Below are 23472 nucleotides of genomic sequence, written 5' to 3' on the forward strand. Positions count from 1 at the left end.
AACGGTGGAGCATGTGTTGTTATATTGTTGTAAGTAACTGCCCCATTCGGGAGCCCATCTGTTTTATGTAACCATACCAAACGTAACGCAACATATCAGTGTTCTGAATTTACATTTACTATGTTACGTCTATTCTATGAGACCAGGCCCCGGAATGCGTGACGATTAGCTTAGCAACCACGTGACGCAGCATGACAACCTGAACGTGATTGGTCAACAGTCTGATTGGTGGGGGCGTTATACGTTCCTCCAGTCATTGCCCAATGCGATTCCTATCGCTAATATCTCTGGCTGATCCAGCTCTCGTCTCGGTGAGTCCAAGTTAGATATTAATTTGATTTTAATTGAAGTCAACGTGTGACTGTCAAATTTTATTATATGATTAGAATATGTCATGAAACTTAATGTTTGTGTTTGCTAGTCATTTACAGTCCTCAAATAGATTGGGGGGAAACAATTGGCTAACGTTCATTAGCTTTTAACTACGTTAGCTTTCTCTTTCAGCTGGCTAGCAAGAAATGTGGCAGTTCGCAGTGTTTTCGTAGCTAACGTGACCAATTTGCACGCATGCTTATGTATATCTACTTTTCATGGAAGAAAAAAGGCTGGCTGCTAACTAGCTATCTAGACATTTTTCCGCGTTATGACGATGTCATCTCATGTTAGTTAGCTAGCTAGCTAACGTTTACTTTATTTAGAGACATGTCAACATACTAGCAGTGAAGTGACAGTGGGCTTGTTGGACATTGCAGCACGGCAGACGGACTGTTCTACGAAGAACCTTGCATCATAAATAACTACTCATTATTATTTGTATGTCAGTCAGTCACAATTTACCCATGATACGTTACGGGCTTTATCATTTTGAACACGGCCGAAAGTCAGACATTAATGTGGTTTTCCAACAGCAAGGCGCAGATCAACATGACAGTGTTGCCATTTGTTTGTAAAAGTGTTTCGTTATAATGTACATGTCCAACCCCCATATCAAACACTCACAAACTTAAATGATATGTGTGTACGATCAATTAGTGAGAGAGAGCCTCATATCACATTAATTTGTCCACTGTATACATAAATCAAGGCAATGTTGGTTCCTATTTCAGTCATGTCTTTGGTCACGTTGGCGTGAGTCAATAAAAAAAAAACCCGAATGATTGGTTGACAATAGAGCCTCCCACAATGCAGGTGATGGCTGCAGGATGAAGTTGGTGAAGAGCAACTGCAAAAACTTGCTGTCAACTTCGTGATCTTTGATCACATGATTTTTGTAAAGTTCATGCAGTTGACATGTAGGTGCAAGTCAGACAATTTTTATCCCCATAATGCAACAAACTGGCTGTGATCAACATAATTAGTGGGGATGCTTCTAGTGTCATAATGATAAGGGTTCTAATTCCTAATTATATGGATAAGACCTTGTATTTAGAATTACCTAATGATTCTAGCAAGCTAGTTCTATGGAGAAGGCATTATTATTCGGCACTAACCAGCTAGCTAACGTTAGCTACACAATGAGAGATTGAGTGGAATGACCAGTTATGTTCTATGGATAAGGTTTAATGTTCAATAAATGGTCAGGCAGTAAATGCAAATTATGGATTTATATACATCATTGGTAAATGCACTGGGAGATAACGTTAGATGCATGACTCCATAGGGGGGGGGTGGCTTTTTCAACATCAGGGGCATCACTCATTCTCTGTCCTTTTGCCATCAACTCTGTAGGAAATCTGGGCTGCATCTCTAGCCCAAAGTGGCCTCCTATTCTTGTGTCCTCCTTCATCTGTGCTGATCTGAGAAGATGGGTTTGGTGAAAGCAATATGGTAGATACTATGCCTACCACAAGAGGCTTGGTGGCACCTTCATTGGGGAAGACAGGCTAGTGTTAATGGCTGGAGCAGAATGAGTGCAATGGTATCAAACAAACCATGTGTTTGATGCCATTCCATTCGCTCTGTTCCAGACATTATTATGAACCAGCCTCCTGTGGTGCCTACCAGGAATTTGCTTTCACCCTAGTAGACTCGCAGTAGGGTAAAGCCATTTGAATTCAGTAACTGTTTGACAGCATCCCTTTTTGATTTGAACAAAACTTTCCATACGTGTTTGCCCATGCAAGAAGTGGTCAGAAAGTGACCTTTTGGACCTGAATGCCAAAACCTGAATGTATGTGTGTATATATATATATATATAGTACCAGTCAAAAGTTTGGACACCTACTCATTCCAGGGTTTTTCGTTATTTTTACTATTTTCTACATTGTAGAATAATAGTGAAGACATCAAAACTATGAAATAACACATATGGAATCATGTAGTAACCAAAAAAAGTGTTAAACAAATCAACATATATTTTATATTTGAGATTCTTCAAAGTAGCCACACTTTGCCTTGATGACAGTTTTGCACACTTGGCGTTCTCTCAACCAGCTTCATGAGGTAGTCACATGGAATTCATTTCAATTAACAGGTGTGCCTTGTTAAAAGTTAATTTGGGGAATTTCGTTCCTTCTTAATGCGTTTGAGCCAATCAGTTGTGTTGAGACAAGGTAAGGGTGGTACACAGAAGATGGCCCTATTTGGTAAAAGAACATGTCCATATTATGGCAAGAATAGCTTAAATAAGCAAAGAGAAACGACAGTCCATCATGACTTTAAGACATGAAGGTCAGTCAATCTGGAACATTTCAAGAACTTTGTACGTTTCTTCAAGTGCAGTCGCAAAATCCATCAAGCGCAATGATGAAACTGGCTCTCATGAGGACCACCACAGTTACCTCTGCTGCAGACGATAAGTTCATTAGTTACCAGCCTCAGAAATTGCAGCCCAAATAAATGCTTCACAGAGTTCAAGTAACAGACACATCTCAACATCAACTGTTCAGAGGAGACTGCGTGAATCAGGCCTTCATGGTCGAATTGCTGCAAAGAAACCACTACTAAAGGACACCAATAATAAGAAGAGACTTGCTTGGGCCAAGAAACACGAGCAATGGACATTAGACGGTGGAAATCTGTCCTTTGGTCTGATGAATCCAAATTTGAGATTTTTGATTCCAACTGCTGTGTCTTTGTGAGACACAGAGTAGGTGAACGGATGATCTCTGCATGTGTGGTTCCCACCGTGAAGCATGGAGGAGGAGGTGTGATGGTGTGGTGGTTCTTTGCTGGTGACATTGTCTGTGATTTATTTAGAAATCAAGGCACACTTAACCAGCATGGCTACCACAGCATTCTGCAGCGATACGCCATCCCATCTGGTTTGTGCTTATTTGGACTATCATTTGTTTTTCAACAAGACAATGACCCCAAAAACACCTCCAGGCTGTGTAAGGGCTATTTGACCAAGAAGGAGAGTGATGGAGTGCAGCATCAGATGACCTGGCCTCCACAATCACCTGACCTCAACCCAATTGAGATGGTTTGGGATGAGTTGGACCGCAGAGTGAAGGAAAAGCAGCCAAGAAGTGCTCAGCATATGTGGGAATTCCTTCAAGACTGTTGGAAAAGCATTCCAGGTGAAGCTGGTTGAGGGAATGCCAAGAGTGTGCTAAGCTGTCATCAAGGTAAATGGTGGCTACTTTGAAGAATATCAAATATATTTTGATTTGTTTAACACTTTCTTTGGTTACTACATGATTCCATATGTGCTATTTCATAGTTTTGATGTCTTCACTATTATTCTACAATGTAGAAAATAGTAAAAATAAACAAAAACCCGTGCATGAGTAGGTGTCAACTTTTGACTGCATTAGGAAAGTATTCAGACCTCATGACTTTTTCCACATTTTGTTACATTACAGCCTTATTCTAAAATTGATTAAATAAACTTGATAAAAAAAATAAAAAAAACTTATTTACATATGTATTCAGACCCTTTGGTATGAGACTCGAAATTGAGGTCAGGTGCATCCTGTTTCCATTGATCATCCTTGATGTTTCTACAACTTGACTGTGGTAAATTCAATTGATTGGACATGATTTGGAAAGGCACACACCTGTCTATATAAGGTCCCACAGTTAACAGTGCATGTCAGAGCAAAAACCAAGCCATGAGGTCGAAGGGATTGTCTGTAGAGCTCCGAGACAGAATTGTGTGGAGGCACAGATCTGGGGAAGGGTACCAAAAAATGTCTGCAGCATTGAAGGTCCCAAGAACACAGTGGCCTCCATCATTCTTAAATGGAGGAAGTTTGGAACCACCTCAAACTGATCAAGCAGGGGAGAAGGGCCTTGGTCAGGGAGGTGACCAAGAACCCTATGGTCACTCTGACAGAGCTCTAGAGTTCCTCTGTGGAGATGGGAGAACCTTCCAGAAAGACAACCATCTCTGCAGCACTCCACCAATCAGCCCTTTACGGTAGAGAGCCAGACGGAAGCCACTCCTCAGTAAAAGGCACATGACAGCCCGCTTGGAGTTTGCTAAAAGGCACCTAAAGGACTCTCAAACCATGAGAAACAAGATTATCTGGTCTGATGAAACCAAGATTGAATTCTTTGGCCTGAATGCCAAGCATCACATCTGGAGGAAACCTGGCACCATCCCTACGGTGAAGCATGGTGGTGGCAACATCATGCTGTGCAGATTTTTTTCAGAAGTAGGGACTGGGAGACTAGTCAGGATCGAGGGGAAAGATTAAAGCACACCGCCAAGACAACGTAGGAGTGGTTTCGGGACAAGTCTCAATTTCCTTGAGTGGTCCAGCAAGATCCCGGACTTGAACCTGATCGAACATCTCTGGAGAGACCTGAAAATAGCTGTGCAGCGACGCTCCCCATCCAACCTAACAGAGCTTGAGAGGATCTGCAGAGAAGAATGGGAGAAACTCCCCAAATACAGGTGTGCCAAGCTTGTAGCGTCATACCCAAGAAGACTCAATTCAAATCAAATTTTATTTGTCACATACACGTGTTTAGCAGATGTTATTGCTGGTGTAGAGAAATACTTGTGCTTCTAGCTCCGACAGTGCAGTAATATCTAACAAGTAATATCTAACAATTTCACAACATATACCCAATACACACAAATCTAGTAAGGAATGGAATTTAAGAATATATACATATATGGACAAGCAATGACAGAGCGGCATGGACTAAGATACAGTAGAATATTATATAATAGAATACAGTATATACATATGAGATGAGTAGGGTAAGATATGTAAACATTATTAAAGTGACAAGTGTTCCATTTCTTAAAGTGGCCAGTGATTCCAATAGGCAGCAGCAGCTTCTAATGTGCTAGTGATGGCTATTTAACAGTCTGATGGCCTTGAGATGGAAGCTGTTTTTCATTCTCTCAGTCCCAGCTTTGATGTACCTGTACTGACCTCGCCTTCTGGATGATAGCAGGTGAACAGGCAGTGGCTCGGATGGTTGATGTCCTTGATTAACTTTTTGGCCTTCCTGTGACATCGGGTGCTGTATTTATCTTGGAGGGTGGGTAGTTTGCCCCTGGTAATGCGTTCGGCAGACCGCACCACCCTGTTGAAGCTTTCCACCTTCTCCACTGCGGTCCCGTCGATGTGGATAGGGGGGTGCACCCTCTGCTGTTTCCTGAAGTCCACAATCATCTCCTTTTGTTTTATTGATGTTGAGTGAGAGGTTATTCTCCTGGCACCACACTCCCAGAGCCCTCACCTCCTCCTTGTAGGTGGTCTAGTCATTGTTGGTAATCAAGCCTACTACTGTTGTGTCGTCTGCAATGTTGATTGAGTTGGAGGCGTGCTTGGCCACGCAGTCATGGGTGAACAGGGAGTACAGGAGGGGGCTGAGAACGCACCCTTGTGGGGCCCCAGTGTTGAGGATCAGCAAAGTGGAGATGTTTCCTACCTTCACTACCTGGGGGCTTAAATGTCTTTACTCACGTCGGCCACAGAGAAGGAGAGGCCACAGTCCTTGGTAGTGGGCCTCGTCGGTGGCACTGTGTTATCCTCAAAGCGGGCGAAGAAGGTGTTTAGGTTGTCTGGAAGCGAGACGTCGGTGTTGGCAACGTGGCTGTTTTTCTTTTTGTAGTCCGTGATTGTCTGTAGACCTTGCCACGTACGTCTCGTGTCTGAGCTGTAGAATTGCAACTCCACTTTGTGTCTATACTGACGTTTTGCCAGTTTAATTGCCTTGCGGAGTGAGGAGCTACACTGTTTGTATTCTGCCATATTCCCAGTCACCTTGCCATGGTGAAGTGCGGTGGTTCGCGCTTTCAGTTTTGCACGGATGCTGCCATCTATCCACGGTTTCTGGTTAGGGTAGGTTTTAATAGTCACTGTGGGCACAACATCACCTATACACTTCCTGATAAACAAAGTCACCGTTTCAGTGTATTCGTCTAAATTATTTTCGGAAGCTACCCGGAACACATCCCAGTCCGCGTGATCAAAACAATCTTGAAGCGTGGATTTCGATTGGTCAGACCAGCGTTGAATAGTGCTTAGCACGGGTACTTCCTGTTTGAGTTTCTGCCTATATGAAGGGAGGAGCAAAATGGAGTCGTGGTCAGATTTGCCGAAAGGAGGGCGGGGGAGTGCCTTATAACGTCACGGAAGTTCGAATAGCAATGGTCGAGGATTTTAGCATCGCGAGTACAACAGTCGATATGTTGATAGAACTTTGGCAGCCTAGTCCTCAAATTTGCTTTGTTAAAATCCCCTGCTACAATAAATGCAGCCTCAGGATATGTGGCTTCCAGTTTGCATAAAGTCCAGTGAAGTTCTTTGAGGGCCGTCGTGGTATTGGCTTGAGGGGGGATATACATGGCTGTGACCTATAACTGAAGATAATTATCTTGGGAGGTAATACGGACAGCATTTGATTGTGAGGTATTCTAGGTCGGTTGAACAAAAGGACTTGAGTTCCTGTATGTGACTACAATTACACCATGAGTCGTTAATCATGAAACACACCTCCGCCCTTCTGCTTCCGGAGAGATATTTATTCCAGTCTGCGCGATGAACTGAGAATCCATCTGGCTGGACCAATTTCGACAGAATATCCCCAGAGAGACATGTTTCTGTGAAACAAAGTATGTAACAGGCCTTGATGTCTCTCTGGAAAGAAATCCTTGCCCGGAATTCATCTACCTTGTTAACCAGAGACTGAACATTAGCGAGTAGTATACGTGGAAGCGGTGGGTGGTGTGCGTGCCTCCTAAGTTGAACCAGCAGGCCGCTCCCAGTGTCTCTCCTCCGCCGGCGATGTTTTGGGTCAGCCGCTGGAATCAGTTCAATTGTCCTGGGGAGAGCAAACAAATGATTTGCTTCAGGAAAGTCGGATTCCTGGTCGTAACGCTGGTGAGTTACCGCCGCTCTGATATCCAATAGTTTTTCCCGGCTGTATGTAATGATACAAAACACTTTCTGAGTTAATAATGTAAAAAATAATACATAAAAAAACAAAATACCGCTATTCGCGAGGTCGCCATCTTAGTTGGCGCCAGGATCTCGAGGCTGTAATCGCTGCCAAAGGTGCTTCAACAAAGCACTGAGTAAAGTGTCTGAATACTTATGTAACTTTTATATTTCCGTTTTTTATTTTATAAATTTGCAAACATTTCTAAAAACCAGTTTTTGCTTTGTCATTATTAGGTATTGTGTGTAGATTGAGGTGGGGGGGAAAAACATGTTTTATCCATTTTAGAATAAGGCTGTAACGTAACAAAATATATTTTCCATAACCAAAAATATTGTATTTGAAGCTGGTTTACAAAACCAAAGTAAAAGACAAACTAACCTTAAGAACAGGAAGCATAGAAATAGTGCACATAGAACAGATCTACTTCTTCTTAGACTTGCTTTCAATGAGAATGACAGACCTATAACTCAAATTTTTATGTGAATTAAGTTGGGTCGACCAAAAAGTTACATATTGCAGCATTAATAAAACATTACATTTTTTAAAGGTTTTAACAGAAATTATCTAAAAACACGAAACTCCAATTTTTTTTCATATTCACGTTGTAGCTTAGACCCTACTTTACATCATCTGAGGTTTTTTGTGTTGCGCCCCTCATCGGTTGAGACACATGGTCTTCAAGACAGGGTGGGTGTCATTTCAATCATAGAAATAAGAATTCATAGACTGGACCTATCCATTCAGACCACTGGAATCTTTCTGATACACCATAGAAATTTACATTTTTATTTCTAATTACTACCACAAAGATGGCCGCCGGTCCACCCACTGTTGAATGTCAATTTAAATTGTCATGTCTATTCTATTATTTATATTTCTATGATTTCAATAGGTTTCCTATATGACAGTATAATTTATATGATAAAACGTGTTGTTTGGCTTCTGGATGCTGATTGGTTGATAGCAGGGAGTTATAGCATCACAATCCCTGCATTCTCTGGAAAATGCCTGTTAACAGTTCCATTAGATTTATCAAAGCACTTCCACTATCCTACAGGCCAGCCAGGCATTCATAAACGTAATCTCAGCTGGAAAAGTGTCTAGACAATATTTCCTCATGCTACTAGGCTAGCATTTGGTGTGGTACAGCAGGGGTTAATATAAGCCTTGCTGTGTGCCTATCCCAACCTATGAAACATGTTGCAGTTATTTTTTTGCCATCCACTGTGCCGTGCATATGAATGTGACGAGACTGACAGCTTCTCTGAGCCAGGCGAATTCATTTATCTGGATCATTATAATGGATATATCCAAATAAATAGCAATAGAAACAAAGGTGAAACAAATGAAAGTGCATACTTCACTGTCATTTCAGCTGGTTGATGTGACTGTGTTTGCTTTAATGTTAGTTGGCTAGCTAGCTATCAAAGGAAAAGTATAGTTAGCCTAGCTATCCTCCGTAACTATCTTATTTACTCAACAGTCAGCTGGTTAACTTATTGTCTATTTATACATTATTTATTAAATCATTATTTGCTGAAGTTCTTGTTGGCTATTTATCAATTATTTATTAAATCATTTATTGAAGTTCTTGTCTCTCGTCATCATTAAACCTCTTCTAGCTAGCTACATGCCAATGATTTGTTTAGCATAGCAACGTGGAATGAATAGAATGAACGACTGGGTCAAAACATGAGAATAGACTTAACTACCAGCATGTTTGATTATCAACTTCAGAACCTCAGAACTAACAACTGGCTTTTGCCCGGACTATATCATCTGGTGGAAGGATGAAATACAACTAATTTAAAATGAATGTAATGAAAACATGTTGTAAATCTTTTTTAATATGTTTGCAACTGTTTTATAAGGCAGTAAGTCATGAGAACCCGGGAATTATCATGTGATAACTCCCTCCTAAGGGCTGTTTCCTGGCCCTTGGCTTTGCCTCGGACCTAAGAACAGCCCTTAGTCGGGAGTTATCACACGATAATCCCCGGGTTCTCGTGCCTTATTGCTTAAACAACAGATATTCCTGTTCATGTCAACATTCTCTGATGTGTGGACCTCCCAACCATCTTTATGGTACGATTTGTGGTTCCCATTTTATTAAATACATTTTAATTTAATAAATTTAATTTATGTATGGAAGGTTTCATTAACATCAAAAGAGGTGTTGTTAAAAAGTGATAGAATTCAAATGGATTTACCCAGTAGACTCTGTTCTGTCCAGGGCTACATTTGCCTGTCTTTGTTTTTTCACAACTTCATATCTGTGCAGATGAAGCCAACTATCACTAGATTGTAAACGAACAAGATGTGTGCAGAGAGGCACAGCATATTTGTTTGCTATCAGTCAGGCCACTGTGTGCACTACAGACTACAGAGGGAGCACAATGATAACGGCAGCCTAGGCTATATGATAGTCTGGCTCCTGTCCCTACCTCTACCAGCCTACCTCACCAAACAGACCCATTCAAACCTGCCACATGTGGAAAAAGCCTCCCTAAAGTGTGCTGACGGGCTCACAGGGCAGATGATTGATGAATTGGAACTGTGTCATGGGCACTTCGTTCTCAGCTGTCCCTTGTTCCGCCACACCCGCCCAGTTGGCTGACGTTTTTTTGTGTTTTGCCGTGGTACACGGGGAGGAGGGTGTTTGTGTGTGTGCAGGAAACGGAGGATGATTAAATTATCTAGTGGTGTTCAGCAGTCAGAGCAAGTGGACAACAACCTCTCCCTCAACGTGACCAAGACAAAGGGGATGATTGTGGACTACAGGAAAAAAAAGAGGACTGAGCACGGCCCCATTCTCATCGACGGGGCTGTAGTGGAACAGGTTGAGAGCTTCAAGTTCCTTGCTGTCCACATCACCAACGAACTATCATGGTCCAAACACACCAAGACAGTCGTGAAGAGGGCACAACAAAGCCTATTCCCCCTCAGGAGACTGAAAAGATTCGGCATGGGTCCTCATATCCTCAATGTTCTACAGCTGCACCATCGAGAGCATCCTGACTGGTTGCATCACTGCCTGGTATGGCAACGGCTCGGCCTCCGACCGCAATGCACTACAGAGGGTAGTGCGTACGGCCCAGTACATCACTGGGGTCAAGCTTCCTGCCATCCAGGACCTCTATACCAGGCGGTGTCCGAGGAAGGCCCTAAAAATTGTCAAAGACTCCAGCCACCCTAGTCATAGACTGTTCTCTCTGCTACCGCACGGCAAGCGGTACCGGAGCACCAAGTCTAGGTCCAAAAGGCTTCTCAACAGCTTCTACCCCCAAGCCATAAGACTCCTGAACAGCTAATCATGGCTACCCGGACTACTTGCACTGCCCCCCCCCCCACCCCCACCCCATATTTTTACGCTGCTACTCTGTTAATTATTTATGCAAAGTCACTTTAACTCTACCCACATGTACATATTACCTCAACTAGCCGGTGCCCCCGCACATTGACTTTGCACCAGTACCCCCCCCTGTATATAGCCTCCCTACTGTTATTTTATTTTACTTCTGCTCTTTTTTGTTGTTTTATTTTACTTTTTTATAAAAAAATTAATGCATTGTTGGTTAAGGGCTGTAAGTAAGCATTTCACGGTAATTCCTACACCTGTTGTATTCGGCGCATGTCTGAAAAAGTAGGCTGGCTACACCGAGAAAAGTACTGGAGCAATGTAACTACGCATCAGTCAGAGCGCTGTCTGCTGATTTTAGAATGCCCATTTGTGAATTCTCATCCGAGTGGAGAAGTGCAACTGAAGCACAAAATTAGTTTGATGCCGAGCAGAAATTACAACATGAAAAATTACAACATACCCCTTGTGTACTAAGCCGGTAATACCGTAATTCCCGGGATGAGAGAAGGACGGTATGACAATATGAACATCTGGATACCGCCCAACCCTAATGAGGACTTTACTCACATTTGGGCGGGAGGGGGAAGCTTTCCCGATTGCAGCAGAATGTAAAAACTGGCAATTTCTCAACAACAAGCTGACTCATGACCCGCGTTTCTGTTCTGCACCCCAAGGCGGCAGCATGCACCAGTCCTGACACTGTTTTATTGGGTAGACCGATGGTAAAGCTATATGCATTGTGTCATTGCTCTTGCCAAAAGCAAGTGAGTCTGTTTCCTCTCAGATCAGTGTGCTGAGAGAGTCTATTTTGGTGTTTTGAGCTGAGGGTGGGATGCAGTGATGAAGTTAGGATGAACTCTTTCTCAATTGTCTAAAATCCTTCCTCTTCTCGTCTCCTTCCCTTCATCTGCACTGTTTGGAAAATAATTGAGAGGTGAAAACAATGTTTTAATCCCATCATTAGGCTGGCTTTCACCCGAGTGGTGTACTACGAATCTAGATAGAGGAGATTGAGAGCTAACTTTGGTCAACTCTGAGTTCAACTCCAAATAACCGGTGACATGAAGGATGCTCACCTTTTAGTCAGGTACATTTCTATGGCAAAGAATCCTTCAGAACTAACCTGCTCCGGGCGGGCTAACTCCATATATCCTGAATGAAGTGTTTGAGCGGTGAGTTGAGGACAAACCAAACCAACGATATGCGTAAGAAAGACGGCACTTTAATAGGCCATTTCACACCATAGCCTGCTGAATTTGCACTTCAACTGTCTTTCATTTTTATTTTGGCAAAAATATAATTGGGCCACTGATTGCCCACGGATTGATGTTTCAGCATTGTCTCAATGAAGAGTTTGGCGTTCGACGACTAGCAATGTGCGACATGAACACACAGTTACAAGCCCGGGTCGAGCATGCTCTAGTAAGCGGCATGATCAATATCTAGGCCTTCCTTTGTAACATGGGTCAAGCCTGAGCTGGAATGTGCAGCTAACTGATGCTAGCTTATTTCAGAAAAGCCTGAGTACATATCAAATCAATCAAATGTTATTTGTCACATGCTTCGTAAACAACAGGTGTAGACTAAAGGTGTCCACATGCTTCCTAGCCGAAACAGTTCGGAAGAGTTTGTGCATATATTATGATTACATTTTGTGACGTTGTTGTTAGTTTTGGATTTGGTAAGGTTTTTTTCGGCTGTTTGGGCACACATGTTTTTCTTGAGGCAAGCCAAAGTCGGTAGCTGAAGTCTACACCTCTTCTTTGGTGATTGATCATCAACAGTAAGGATTCTCCAATAGTCTTTGTTGTCATTCAACGAGAGACGACTCGTTTTCGTGCAAATTTTTCATTGAGAAATACTGCACCAAACACTAGTTCGGCGCTAGCTGAACTGAAGCGTGCTGACGTCTTAACAGTGAAATGCTTACTTAAGGGTTATTTTCCAACAATGCAGAGTTAAAGATTTAAAAAAATAATGGTGACTGACCTTCATGTCTTAGTAATGATGGACTGTCGTTTCTCTTTGCTTATTTGAGCTGTTCTTGCCATAATATGGACTTTTACCAAATTGGGCTATCTTCTGTATACCCTTGTCACAACACAACTGATTGGCTCAAACGCATTAAGAAGGAAAGAAATTCCACAAATTAACTTTTATGAAGGCAAACCTGTTAATTGAAATGCATTCCAGGTGACTACCTCATGAAGCTGGTTGAGAGAATGCCAAGAGTGTGCAAAGCTGTCATCAAGGCAAAGGGTGGCTATTTGAAGAATCTCAAATATAAAATATATATTGATTTGTTTAATACTTTTTTGGTTACTACATGATTCCGTATGTGTTATTTAATAGTTTTGATGTCTTGACGGCAGGTAGCTTAGTGGTTAAGAGCGTTGTGCCAGTAACCGAAAGGTCGCTGGTTCTAATCCCCGAGCCGACTAGGTGAAAAATCTGTCGATGTGCCCTTGAGCAAGGCACTTAACCCTAATTGCTCATGTAAGTCGCTCTGGATAAGAGCGTCTGCAAAAAAAATAAATTAAATGTAGAAAATAGTAAAAATAAAGAAAGATCCTTGAATGAGTAAGGTGTGTCCAAACTTTTGACTGGTACTATATATATATATATATATATATATATATACATACATACATACATACATACATACATACATACATACATACATACATACATACATACAGTGGGGAGAACAAGTATTTGTTACACTGCCGATTTTGCAGGTTTTCCTACTTACAAGCATGTAGAGGTCTGTAATTTTTATCATAGGTACACTTCAACTGTGAGAGACTGAATCTAAAACAAAAATCAAGATAATCACTGTATGATTTTTAAGTAATTAATTTGCATTTTATTGCATGACATATGTATTTGATACATCAGAAAAGCAGAACTTAATATTTGGTACAGAAACCAAATATTACAGAGATCATACGTTTCCTGTAGGTCTTGACCAGGTTTGCACACACTGCAGCAGGGATTTTGGCCCACTCCTCCATACAGACCTTCTCCAGGTCCTTCAGGTTTCGGGGCTGTCGCTGGGCAATACAGACTTTCAGCTCCCTCCAAAGATTTTCTATTGGGTTCAGGTCTGGAGACTGGCTAGGCCACTCCAGGACCTTGAGATGCTTCTTATGGAGCCACTCCTTAGTTGCCCTGGCTGTGTGTTTCGGGTCGTTATCATGCTGGAAGACCCAGCCACGACCCATCTTCAATGCTTTTACTGAGGGAAGGAGGTTGTTGGCCAAGATCTTGCGATACATGGCCCCATCCATCCTCCCCTCAATACGGTGCAGTCGTCCTGTCCCCTTTGCAGAAAAGCATCACCAAAGAATGATGTTTCCACCTCCATGCTTCATGGTTGGGATGGTGTTCTTGGGGTTGTACTCACCCTTCTTCTTCCTCCAAACACGGCGAGTGGAGTTTAGACCAAAAAGCTATATTTTTGTCTCATCAGACCACATGACCTTCTCCCATTCCTCCTCTGAATCATCCAGATGGTCATTGGCAAACTTCAGACGGGCCTGGACATGCGCTGGCTTGAGCAGGGGGACCTTGCGTGCGCTGCAGGATTTTAATCCATGACGGCATAGTGTGTTACTAATGGTTTTCATTGAGACTGTGGTCCCAGCTCTCTTCAGGTCATTGACCAGGTCCTGCCGTTTAGTTCTGGGCTGATCCCTCACCTTCCTCATGATCATTGATGCCCCACGAGGTGAGATCTTGCATGGAGCCCCAGACCGAGGGTGATTGACCGTCATCTTGAACTTCTTCCATTTTCTAATAATTGCGCCAACAGTTGTTGCCTATTGTCCTGTAGCCCATCCCAGCCTTGTGCAGGTCTACAATTTTATCCCTGATGTCCTTAAACAGCTCTCTGGTCTTGGCCATTGTGGAGAGGTTGGAGTCTGTTTGATTGAGTGTGTGGACAGGTGTCTTTTATACAGGTAACGAGTTCAAACAGGTGCAGTTAATACAGGTAATGAGTGGAGAACAGGAGGGCTTCTTAAAGAAAAACTAACAGGTCTGTGAGAGCCGGAATTCTTACTGGTTGGTAGGTGATCAAATACTTATGTCATGCAATAAAATGCTAATGAATTACTTAAAAATCATACAATGTGATTTTCTGGATTTTTGTTTTAGATTCCGTCTCTCACAGTTGAAGTGTACCTATGATAAAAATTACAGACCTCTACATGCTTTGTAAGTAGGAAAACCTGAAAAATCGGCAGTGTATCAAATACTTGTTCTCCCCACTGTATGTATATATTTTTTAAAATCAGTAAACTAAGTTTCTTTCCTTATCGCACTGGACTCCAAGTGTATTGGTCAATCCATCAACCACTCCAATCTTAATTCCAACCCTCAGATGTCTACAGACTAACCCATCTTTCTCAGTACACTACTATTTTACTATTTTGTTTTGCAATACATCCTTCTATTGTACTGCGATGTCTTACAAGGGTCTTGAAGCTTTCTATTCGTAAAATTTCTACTGAGATTACCGTAAAAAGAAATGGCCTACTTTACCTAAGAGTATAATCATATTTCCCATTGATTAATCGTGATTTTTCCAGATCTCCTAACAGTACTGTTTGTAGGTCCATCTGAACACTGACATTATGACTAATCTCTTCTTGTGTGTCCAGAAGATCTCAGTTAGGCTCATTTGTCCTACTTACAGTTGTCAGTCACACATCCTCAGTCTTATACGTACTGTGTTATCATGATAACTGGAGCCTTAAGCAGTAGTGTGAAGATGGAATCCGTTGTATTTTAGTGTCACTGTGACTGCTGAGACTGGGGACAGTGAGCACTGAGCAGTAGTGTGAAGATCATATCCGTTGTAATTTAGGCCAGAGGGTGAGGCTTTGAAACGTTGACCTGGATAGCAGGGAATGTAAAGCAGGTGCTGCTGTGCTTTGGCTCTGGAGCTTCAGTCAAACCAAACAGTCTCCTGTCTATGTCTCTTGATGGGAGCTGTTAGGCTAATAGGCTCTGTGTAAATGAAAGCAAGAGTAAACGAACGCAGCTGTGTTTGAAATCCAATCAGTTGTGTTGTTTACTCGTCTTCTAATATGCCCTGCAATAATTGCCCCTCTGGGATGAATATAGTTTATTTAATTGAAATGTCATTTCACATGACATTGAGTGGGCCTCTCTCTACCTAGGGTTATAAAACTTCTGATTCTGGGAATCGTCCAACTGGGATTTCTGTAAAACCTGGGAATTTTGGGAAAGTTACAGGAATTTTGCAACCCTATTTTTACCTCTCTGTTCCAAGACATTAACCCACCCTTGTCCTCCTCTGTTTCAACCTTCCTTTCCCTCCAGGTCTTCCTAAGGTAGACTAGACAATGTCCACGATGGTGTACCCGAGGGAAGAGAAGCTGGAGAAGCTGTCCCAGGAAGAGATAATCTCCAACACCAAGCTGGTGATCCAGGGCCTGGAGGCGCTGAAGAACGAGCACAACTCCATCCTGCACAGCCTGCTGGAGACCATCAAGTGCCTGAAGAAAGATGAGGAGGCCAACCTGGTGCACGAGAAGTCCAGCCTGCTGCGCAAGTCTGTGGAGATGATCGAGCTGGGCCTGGGAGAAGCACATGTATGTAAGCCTGATGGAGGATCTGAGTAGCTTGGTCCCAGATCTGTTTAGTGCTATCTTGCAAACTTAGTTTGTTGTGACAATGACCGTTGGCAAGACTGTATAACAGATCTGGGACCAGGTTCTCTGCAAAATACTGAAGTTGGTACTAATATGAGTCTTCAACTTCTGTATATATTTCACAGCAACTTCCTTATTTTATATTAGACCAAGCTTAGGAAAACATTCCTCATGATTCACCCTAACCTCAGCTAGTTGTGTTTTAGTGTCTCTGTCTTTCATAAGGCTCTCTCTCTCACACTTACCACCGACCTCTCTGCCATTCCCTTGTTCTCTTACTCCTCTTATGCTGTTTCTTCATCTGAAGAACCAGGGAGAACTAGGATGAAAGAGAACTAAAGAGAACCATGGACAGCTACTGATGTGTGGTGGTCTGATTTTAAAATATCCTTACCTCTTCTCCTCAGGTGATGATGGCCCTGTCCAACCATCTGAACGCGGTGGAGTCTGAGAAGCAGAAGCTGCGAGCCCAGGTGCGTCGGCTATGCCAGGAGAACCAGTGGCTGAGGGACGAGCTGGCCAACACCCAGCAGAAGCTGCAGAAGAGCGAGCAGAGCGTGGCTCAGCTGGAGGAGGAGAAGAAGCACCTGGAGTTCATGAACCAGCTCAAGAAGTACGACGAGGACGTCTCTCCCACTGTAAGTGTCTAAGACTTGTGATAGGTAAAATGCAGACACAACAGATCAGTTTCAATTTCGATTATATTGAAGAATAGAACACACACAACTTATTTATCTGATTCTGTATGCAATAGCTTTTCTCTGAAGCGCAGCAAACTAACCAGAGAGGAAATCTGAAATTAGAATGTGATTAACTTGGCTGTCATGTCTTTACCGGGAAGGAAAAATGACCTGCAGGGTCTTCCTGGAAAGGGACTGGTCAGGGCCTCATTGATCGAGTGGTTGAAATGAATCCCCCATGGTCACGTTCATTAGGTCACACAACATTTTAAAACACTTTGCAACGGAAAACGAAAATGAGCAGTAGTCCCTTCCTGTTCAGTCCGTTTTCTTCAGTTCGATCCCGAATGAAAACGACCCTGCATTTATGTATTCTGTTCAAACTACAAAAATGTTCAGATAGAAATGCATTTTCCAGAACAGATATATAAAAAAGAAATCTATAGAATTGGCCATAATGTCAGTCCGATTCGTTACATTTATATCTGCAACATTCTGAACATTTCATCTCACTAAATTAATCCCAGACTTTCTCCTGAGTCACTCACTGAAGCTGTAATAGCCCACGCAAGGCTGCTGCTTAACTCGGCAGGAACCTTTCCAGATTACACCTCTCTGGGACCACAGCCCTCGCCCGGCTATCAGCTTTTCCATTTTAAGGTATTTTAAGTGGTTTCCTGTCAAAGAAAATGCTTATATATACAGTGAGGGGAAAAAAGTATTTGATCGCCTGCTGATTTTGTACGTTTGCCCACTTACAAAGACATGATCAGTCTATAATTTGAATGGTAGTTTTATTTGAACAGTGAGAGACAGAATAACAACAACAAAATCCAGAAAAATGCATGTCAAACATTTTATAAATTGATTTGCATTTTAATGAGGGAAATAAGTATTTGACCCCTGCAAAACATGACTTAGTACTTGGTGGCAAAACCCTTATTGGCAATCACAGAGGTCAGACGCTTCTTGTAGTTGGCCACCAGGTTTGCACACATCTCAGGAGGGATTTTGTCCCACTCCTCTTTGCAGATCTTCTCCAAGTCATTAAGGTTTCGAGGCTGACGTTTGGCAACTCGAACCTTCAGCTCCCTCCACAGATTTTCTATGGGATTAAGGTCTGGAGACTGGCTAGGCCACTCCAGGACCTTAATGTGCTTCTTCTTGAGCCACTCCTTTGTTGCATTGGGCGTGTGTTTTGGGTCATTTGTCATGCTGGAATACCCATCCACGACCCATTTTCAATGCCCTGGCTGAGGGAAGGAGGTTCTCACCCAAGATTTGACGGTACATGGCCTCGTCCATCGTCCCTTTGATGCAGTGTTGTTGTCTCCTGTCCCCTTAGCAGAAAAACACCCCCAAAGCATAATGTTTCCACCTCCATGTTTGACGGTGGGGATGGTGTTCTTGGGGTCATAGGCAGCATTCCTCCTCCTCCAAACACAGCGAGTTGAGTTGATGCCAAAGAGCTCGATTTTGGTCTCATCTGACCACAACACTTTCACCCAGTTCTCCTCTGAATCATTCAGATGTTCATTGGCAAACTTCAAACGGGCCTGTATATGTGCTTTCTTGAGCAGTGGGACCTTGCGGGCGCTGCAGGATTTCAGTCCTTCACGGCGTAGTGTGTTACCAATTGTTTTCTTGGTGACTATGGTCCCAGCTGCCTTGAGATCATTGACAAGATCCTCCCGTGTAGTTCTGGGCTGATTCCTCACCGTTCTCAATGTCATTGCAACTCCACGAGGTGAGATCTTGCATGGAGCCCCAGGCCGAGGGAGATTGACAGTTATTTTGTGTTTCTTCCATTTGCGAATAATCGCACCAACTGTTGTCACCTTCTCACCAAGCTGCTTGGCGATGGTCTTGTAGCCCATTCCAGCCTTGTGTAGGTCTACAATCTTGTCCCTGACATCCTTGGAGAGCTCTTTGATCTTGGCCATGGTGGAGAGTTTGGAATCTGATTGATTGATTGCTTCTGTGGACAGGTGTCTTTTATACAGGTAACAAGCTGAGATTAGGAGCACTCCCTTTAAGAGTGTGCTCCTAATCTCAGCTCGTTACCTGTATAAAAGACACCTGGGAGCCAGAAATCTTTCTGATTGAGAGGGGTCAAATACTTATTTCCCTCATTAAAATGCAAATCAATTTATAACATTTTTGACATGTGTTTTTCTGGATCTTTTTGTTTTTATTCTGTCTCTCACTGTTCAAATAAACCTACCATTACAATTATAGACTGATAATTTATTTGTCAGTGGGCAAACGTACAAAATCAGCAGTGGATCAAATACTTTTTTTCCTCACTGTATATGGGTGTTCCATTACCCACAAGGGTTCTTGAAAGACGCTTCTGAAATGTAGAATTGAACATCTCTTCTGGGTCGTGTTATTAGTTGAAAACGTAACCTAATGGTTTAGGTTTTTTTCCACCCATCTTGAGATTATTATTAATAAAAAATAGCTCTGGTTTTCAGAACATCTGCCACGTTCACTGTAACGTTATCAGTATATATTGAAGAGATATGAATTCTCAAAGCTTAGAATTTTCCAACATGGCTGATAAAGAAACTGCCCCCAACAGCCTCACAACTGGATTCCTGTGTCTGTGTTGATTGGGCTAATGATGTGTGATGTGGTCTATCAGCAGGAGGAGAAGGACGGCGAGCCCCCCAAGGACTCTCTGGATGATCTCTTCCCCAACAATGAAGAGGAGCAAGGCCAAGGCAGTAAGACGGATACCACTGACATCATTACTACATCCCTTAGACAGGGTTCGCACAAGGTGCTTAAAGTACTTGAATTTGGCACTCTTAAGTTCAAGTACTGGAAAAACTTGAAAATCAGACCTTTTCTCAAGTTGGTACTTGAAAAGTACTTGAATTAAAATGAGAGGAGAACAGAAAATGATCAAATATGTTAATATGAAAAATATTAGAAAAATGTATTGGTCTCATGAATTAATTTCCAGGCTGACTGCTGAGATTTAATTCCTCACGTGTTTCGAGCTCTGGTTGCCAGGCGAGCTCGCTCATTCCACCCACACTGCCACTCAGCCAGGCATGTACAGAACTGACTGATTAGGTGCCGCCAAATGTCACATTGATAGCTAAAATGCAGAACAAATGTATATTCAAAACTACCTTTTGTGTGTCAGGAAAATGTTATTTCAGCACATGAAACTTGGGACCAACACTTTACATGTTGCGTTTTATATTTTTGTTCAGTATAGTTTACCCACTTTTCTTTTTACCACTACATCACTGTACTCAACCAACCCACACAGTGTAAGGTGCAAAAGATGCGTCAGACTTTAACATTGTGAGCATGGGTGAATTGGTCCTGAAGGGGGATAGACACTACGCTATATCCTGCGCTGGCGCCAGTTCTACATTATGCGGCATTTTCTCTCCAGAGCTTTTTTGCTTCATTCAAGCGGCGCCCGCGATATTCTGCTTTATCAAGCGGCAGCCGTGCTCCTGCCGTTCACATGCCGTTTTCCTCACACAGCCCGCCCGTCCTTCTCCTGACCGGCGACATTAAAGCTGCCAGTCGGAAGCAAGACGCTTTTTCATAGCTTTTTAAGTAGTAGATTCCCCGATTTTAAAAATACAATACAGTCATTGAATTGTTTAGTAATGCGAATAGGAAATGTGTGTTCACCAGTGGAGGCTCCTCAGAGGAGGAAGGGGAGGACCATCCTCAGTGAATTTCATAAAAATGTAAATGGTAAAACATTTCAAAAGTGATCCTTTTTAGATAAACTATACTAAATATAATCACGTCACCAAATAATAGATTAAAACACTATTTTGCAAAGAAGGTCTACAGTAGCCTCAACAGCACTCTGTAGGGTAGCACCATGGTGTAGCCGGAGGACAGCTAGCTTCCGTCCTCCTCTGGGTACATTGACTACAATAAAAAACCTAGGAGGCTCATGGTTCTCACCCCCTTCCATAGACTTATACAGTAATTATGACAACGTCCGGAGGATGTCCTTTAGCCTATCAGAGCTCTTGCAGCATGAACTGACATGTTGTCCACCCAATCAAAGGATCAGAGAATGAATCTAGTACTGAAAGCATAAGCTACAGCTAGCTAGCACTGCAGTGTATAAAATGTGGTGAGTGGTTGACTCAAAGAGAGAGAAAGACAATAGTTGAACAGTTTTGAACAAATTAATTTCTTCCAAAATGAAGGAGAAGCATGAGAAATAGTCATTTTTTTTCCAGTTTCACTTACTTAGCAAGCAAAGGCATCTAGTTAGTTTAGCCTGCTGAAACACCCTGCTCAAACAGAGGGATGCTATGTTAGCTAGCTGGCTATGACTTTCCAACACAACATTGGAACTCTTCCAAGTCAAGGTAAGCTTTTGGTATTACTAGTTTATTGCCACCGGGGCCCACCGGTGTAACTGCTTACTGACTGTACACTAACGTTACTGCATGATTGTAGCGGGTTTACTAACGCGTTAGTTCTATTAGCTATGCTGAGTATGACGTTACTTTAGCTAATATGTTGTGTTGTGCATTGAAGTCCCGAAGCGAAGGGAAGAGGTGAGAGGAGGAGAGCGCATAGATTTGAGAAGGAATAAAATGTGGCTGCTATGAAAGTGAACTGTGTTTATGCGTAATCAGGGGTGTATTCGTTCCGCCGATTTTGATGAAAAAACGTTTCTCAAACGGAACAAAACGGGGATAAACATACCTGAATTTGTCCAATAGAAACTCTTGTTTGTAACTGTTGGACAAATGATTACACCCTATATCAGCTAGATGCAGGCAAGACTGTTTTAAGGCGGTATTGAATGTCACGGTCTGTCCATGTGCCACTGTCTGTCACCTCAAATTTGTCTCTCGAACTGTGTGCACCTATGTTGTAAACTTTCATTCATAGGCTACAACATTAGTACAGTACTGACTGACCACTCATGTAGTAGATAAGTAGTGAAACACGTATTGAGTAGAACTTGTGAGGTAGTGATTAATAAATAGTAAGTTAGTTGGTTTTATTCATGACGTTGTGGCGACATACTGCCATATGGTGGTGAACAATTGCATAATAGGAACTATTACAAATTGATGGTCCTTCAAAATAAATATTAGTGCTTGAAAAAGTCCTTAAGTCCTTGAATTTGACTTTCCACTGTCTGTACGAACCCTGCTTAGAGTGCTCTTAGATATAGTTGAAAAACCATATTAGCTTGTAATGTATTATTGTATCACTGTTTGTTGCCAAAAACAGGTCACCAAGTGTCCTTGCTGTTGACATGACCTTTGCCCTCTGTGTTTTCTCCCTCCTCCACCCCCACAGTGCAGCACCAGCACAATAGTGCGGCGGTGGCTGCAGCCCAGCAGGGAGGCTATGAGATCCCAGCCCGCCTGAGGACACTCCACAACCTGGTGATCCAGTATGCCTCGCAGGGCCGCTACGAGGTGGCCGTGCCCCTCTGCAAACAGGCCCTGGAGGACCTGGAGAAGACCTCCGGACATGACCACCCTGACGTGGCCACCATGCTCAACATCCTGGCCCTGGTCTACAGGTGAGGCCTGGCATCCTCCTTGATCTATACTAGGTTTGTGTTCATTAGGGCACCCAGTAGACAACATTTAAAAAGTGTTTTGCAACTATTTGTTATTGGACAAGACCCTGATTCTTACCCTACCTGGCTTACATAGGGACAATGCTGCATGATTTGCCTGTTATTTTGTTTGGTGTGCTTGGCTAGATTTTCATAGTTGCCATGTTTGTAGAATTTGTAGTAGTGTTGCACGGTACACCGGTACCACGGTAATATCACGGTACTAAAACGTCATGAAACTTATGATACCAACATTTTTGAATACCATAGTACCGTTTCATATGATATTACCAAATTTCTCGTCCCTATCGATCTAAAGAACCAGCTGGCACCTGCTATAAAATGTTTATAAATTCTGTTACATTTCAGTCAATTTAAAATAATTATTTAGGCCCTAATCTATGGATTTCATATGACTGAGAATACAGTTATGCATCTGTTGGCCACAGATACCTTAAAAAAAAAAAAGTATGGTCGTGGATCATAAAACCAGTCAGTATCTGGTGTGACGACCATTTGCCTCATGCAGCGCGACACATCCTTCGCATAGAGTTGATCATGCTGTTGATTGTGGCCTGTGGAATGTTGTCCGACTCCTCTTCATTGGCTGTGCGAAGTTGCTGGATATTGGCGGGAACTAGAACACGCTGTCGTACACGTTGATCCAGAGCATCCCAAACATGCTCAATGTTGGGTGACATGTCTGGTGAGTATGCAGGCCATGGGAGAACCGGGACATTTTCAGCTTCCAGGAATTGTGTACAGACCCTTGCGACATGGGGCCGTGCATTATCATGCTGAAACATGAGGTGAGGGCGG

General features: G+C 42.6%; 1 protein-coding gene across 5 annotated transcripts in view; it reads left to right on the plus strand.

Annotated features, from left to right (window-relative positions):
• The first annotated feature begins 247 nt into the window (after positions 1–247).
• Positions 248–23472, plus strand: part of LOC311132717 (kinesin light chain 1-like) — a 73622-nt gene continuing 50397 nt past the window's right edge. For 4 of the 5 annotated variants that reach the window (XR_014613530.1, XM_084165996.1, XM_084165997.1 and 1 more), the window contains exons 1-5: positions 248–311; positions 16061–16332; positions 16800–17030; positions 19720–19801; positions 22386–22614. Coding sequence is in view for 4 of the 5 variants with exons in the window: in XM_084165996.1 (XP_084022122.1) it covers positions 16084–16332; positions 16800–17030; positions 19720–19801; positions 22386–22614 (791 nt within the window). In the remaining variant the exon portion in view is untranslated. The remainder of the gene's footprint in view (positions 312–16060; positions 16333–16799; positions 17031–19719; positions 19802–22385; positions 22615–23472) is intronic. The other variant, XM_084165995.1, reaches the window with a different exon arrangement.

This window comes from Coregonus lavaretus (genome assembly GCF_964263955.1).
Source record: "Coregonus lavaretus genome assembly, chromosome: 1".
Taxonomy (NCBI): domain Eukaryota; kingdom Metazoa; phylum Chordata; class Actinopteri; order Salmoniformes; family Salmonidae; genus Coregonus; species Coregonus lavaretus.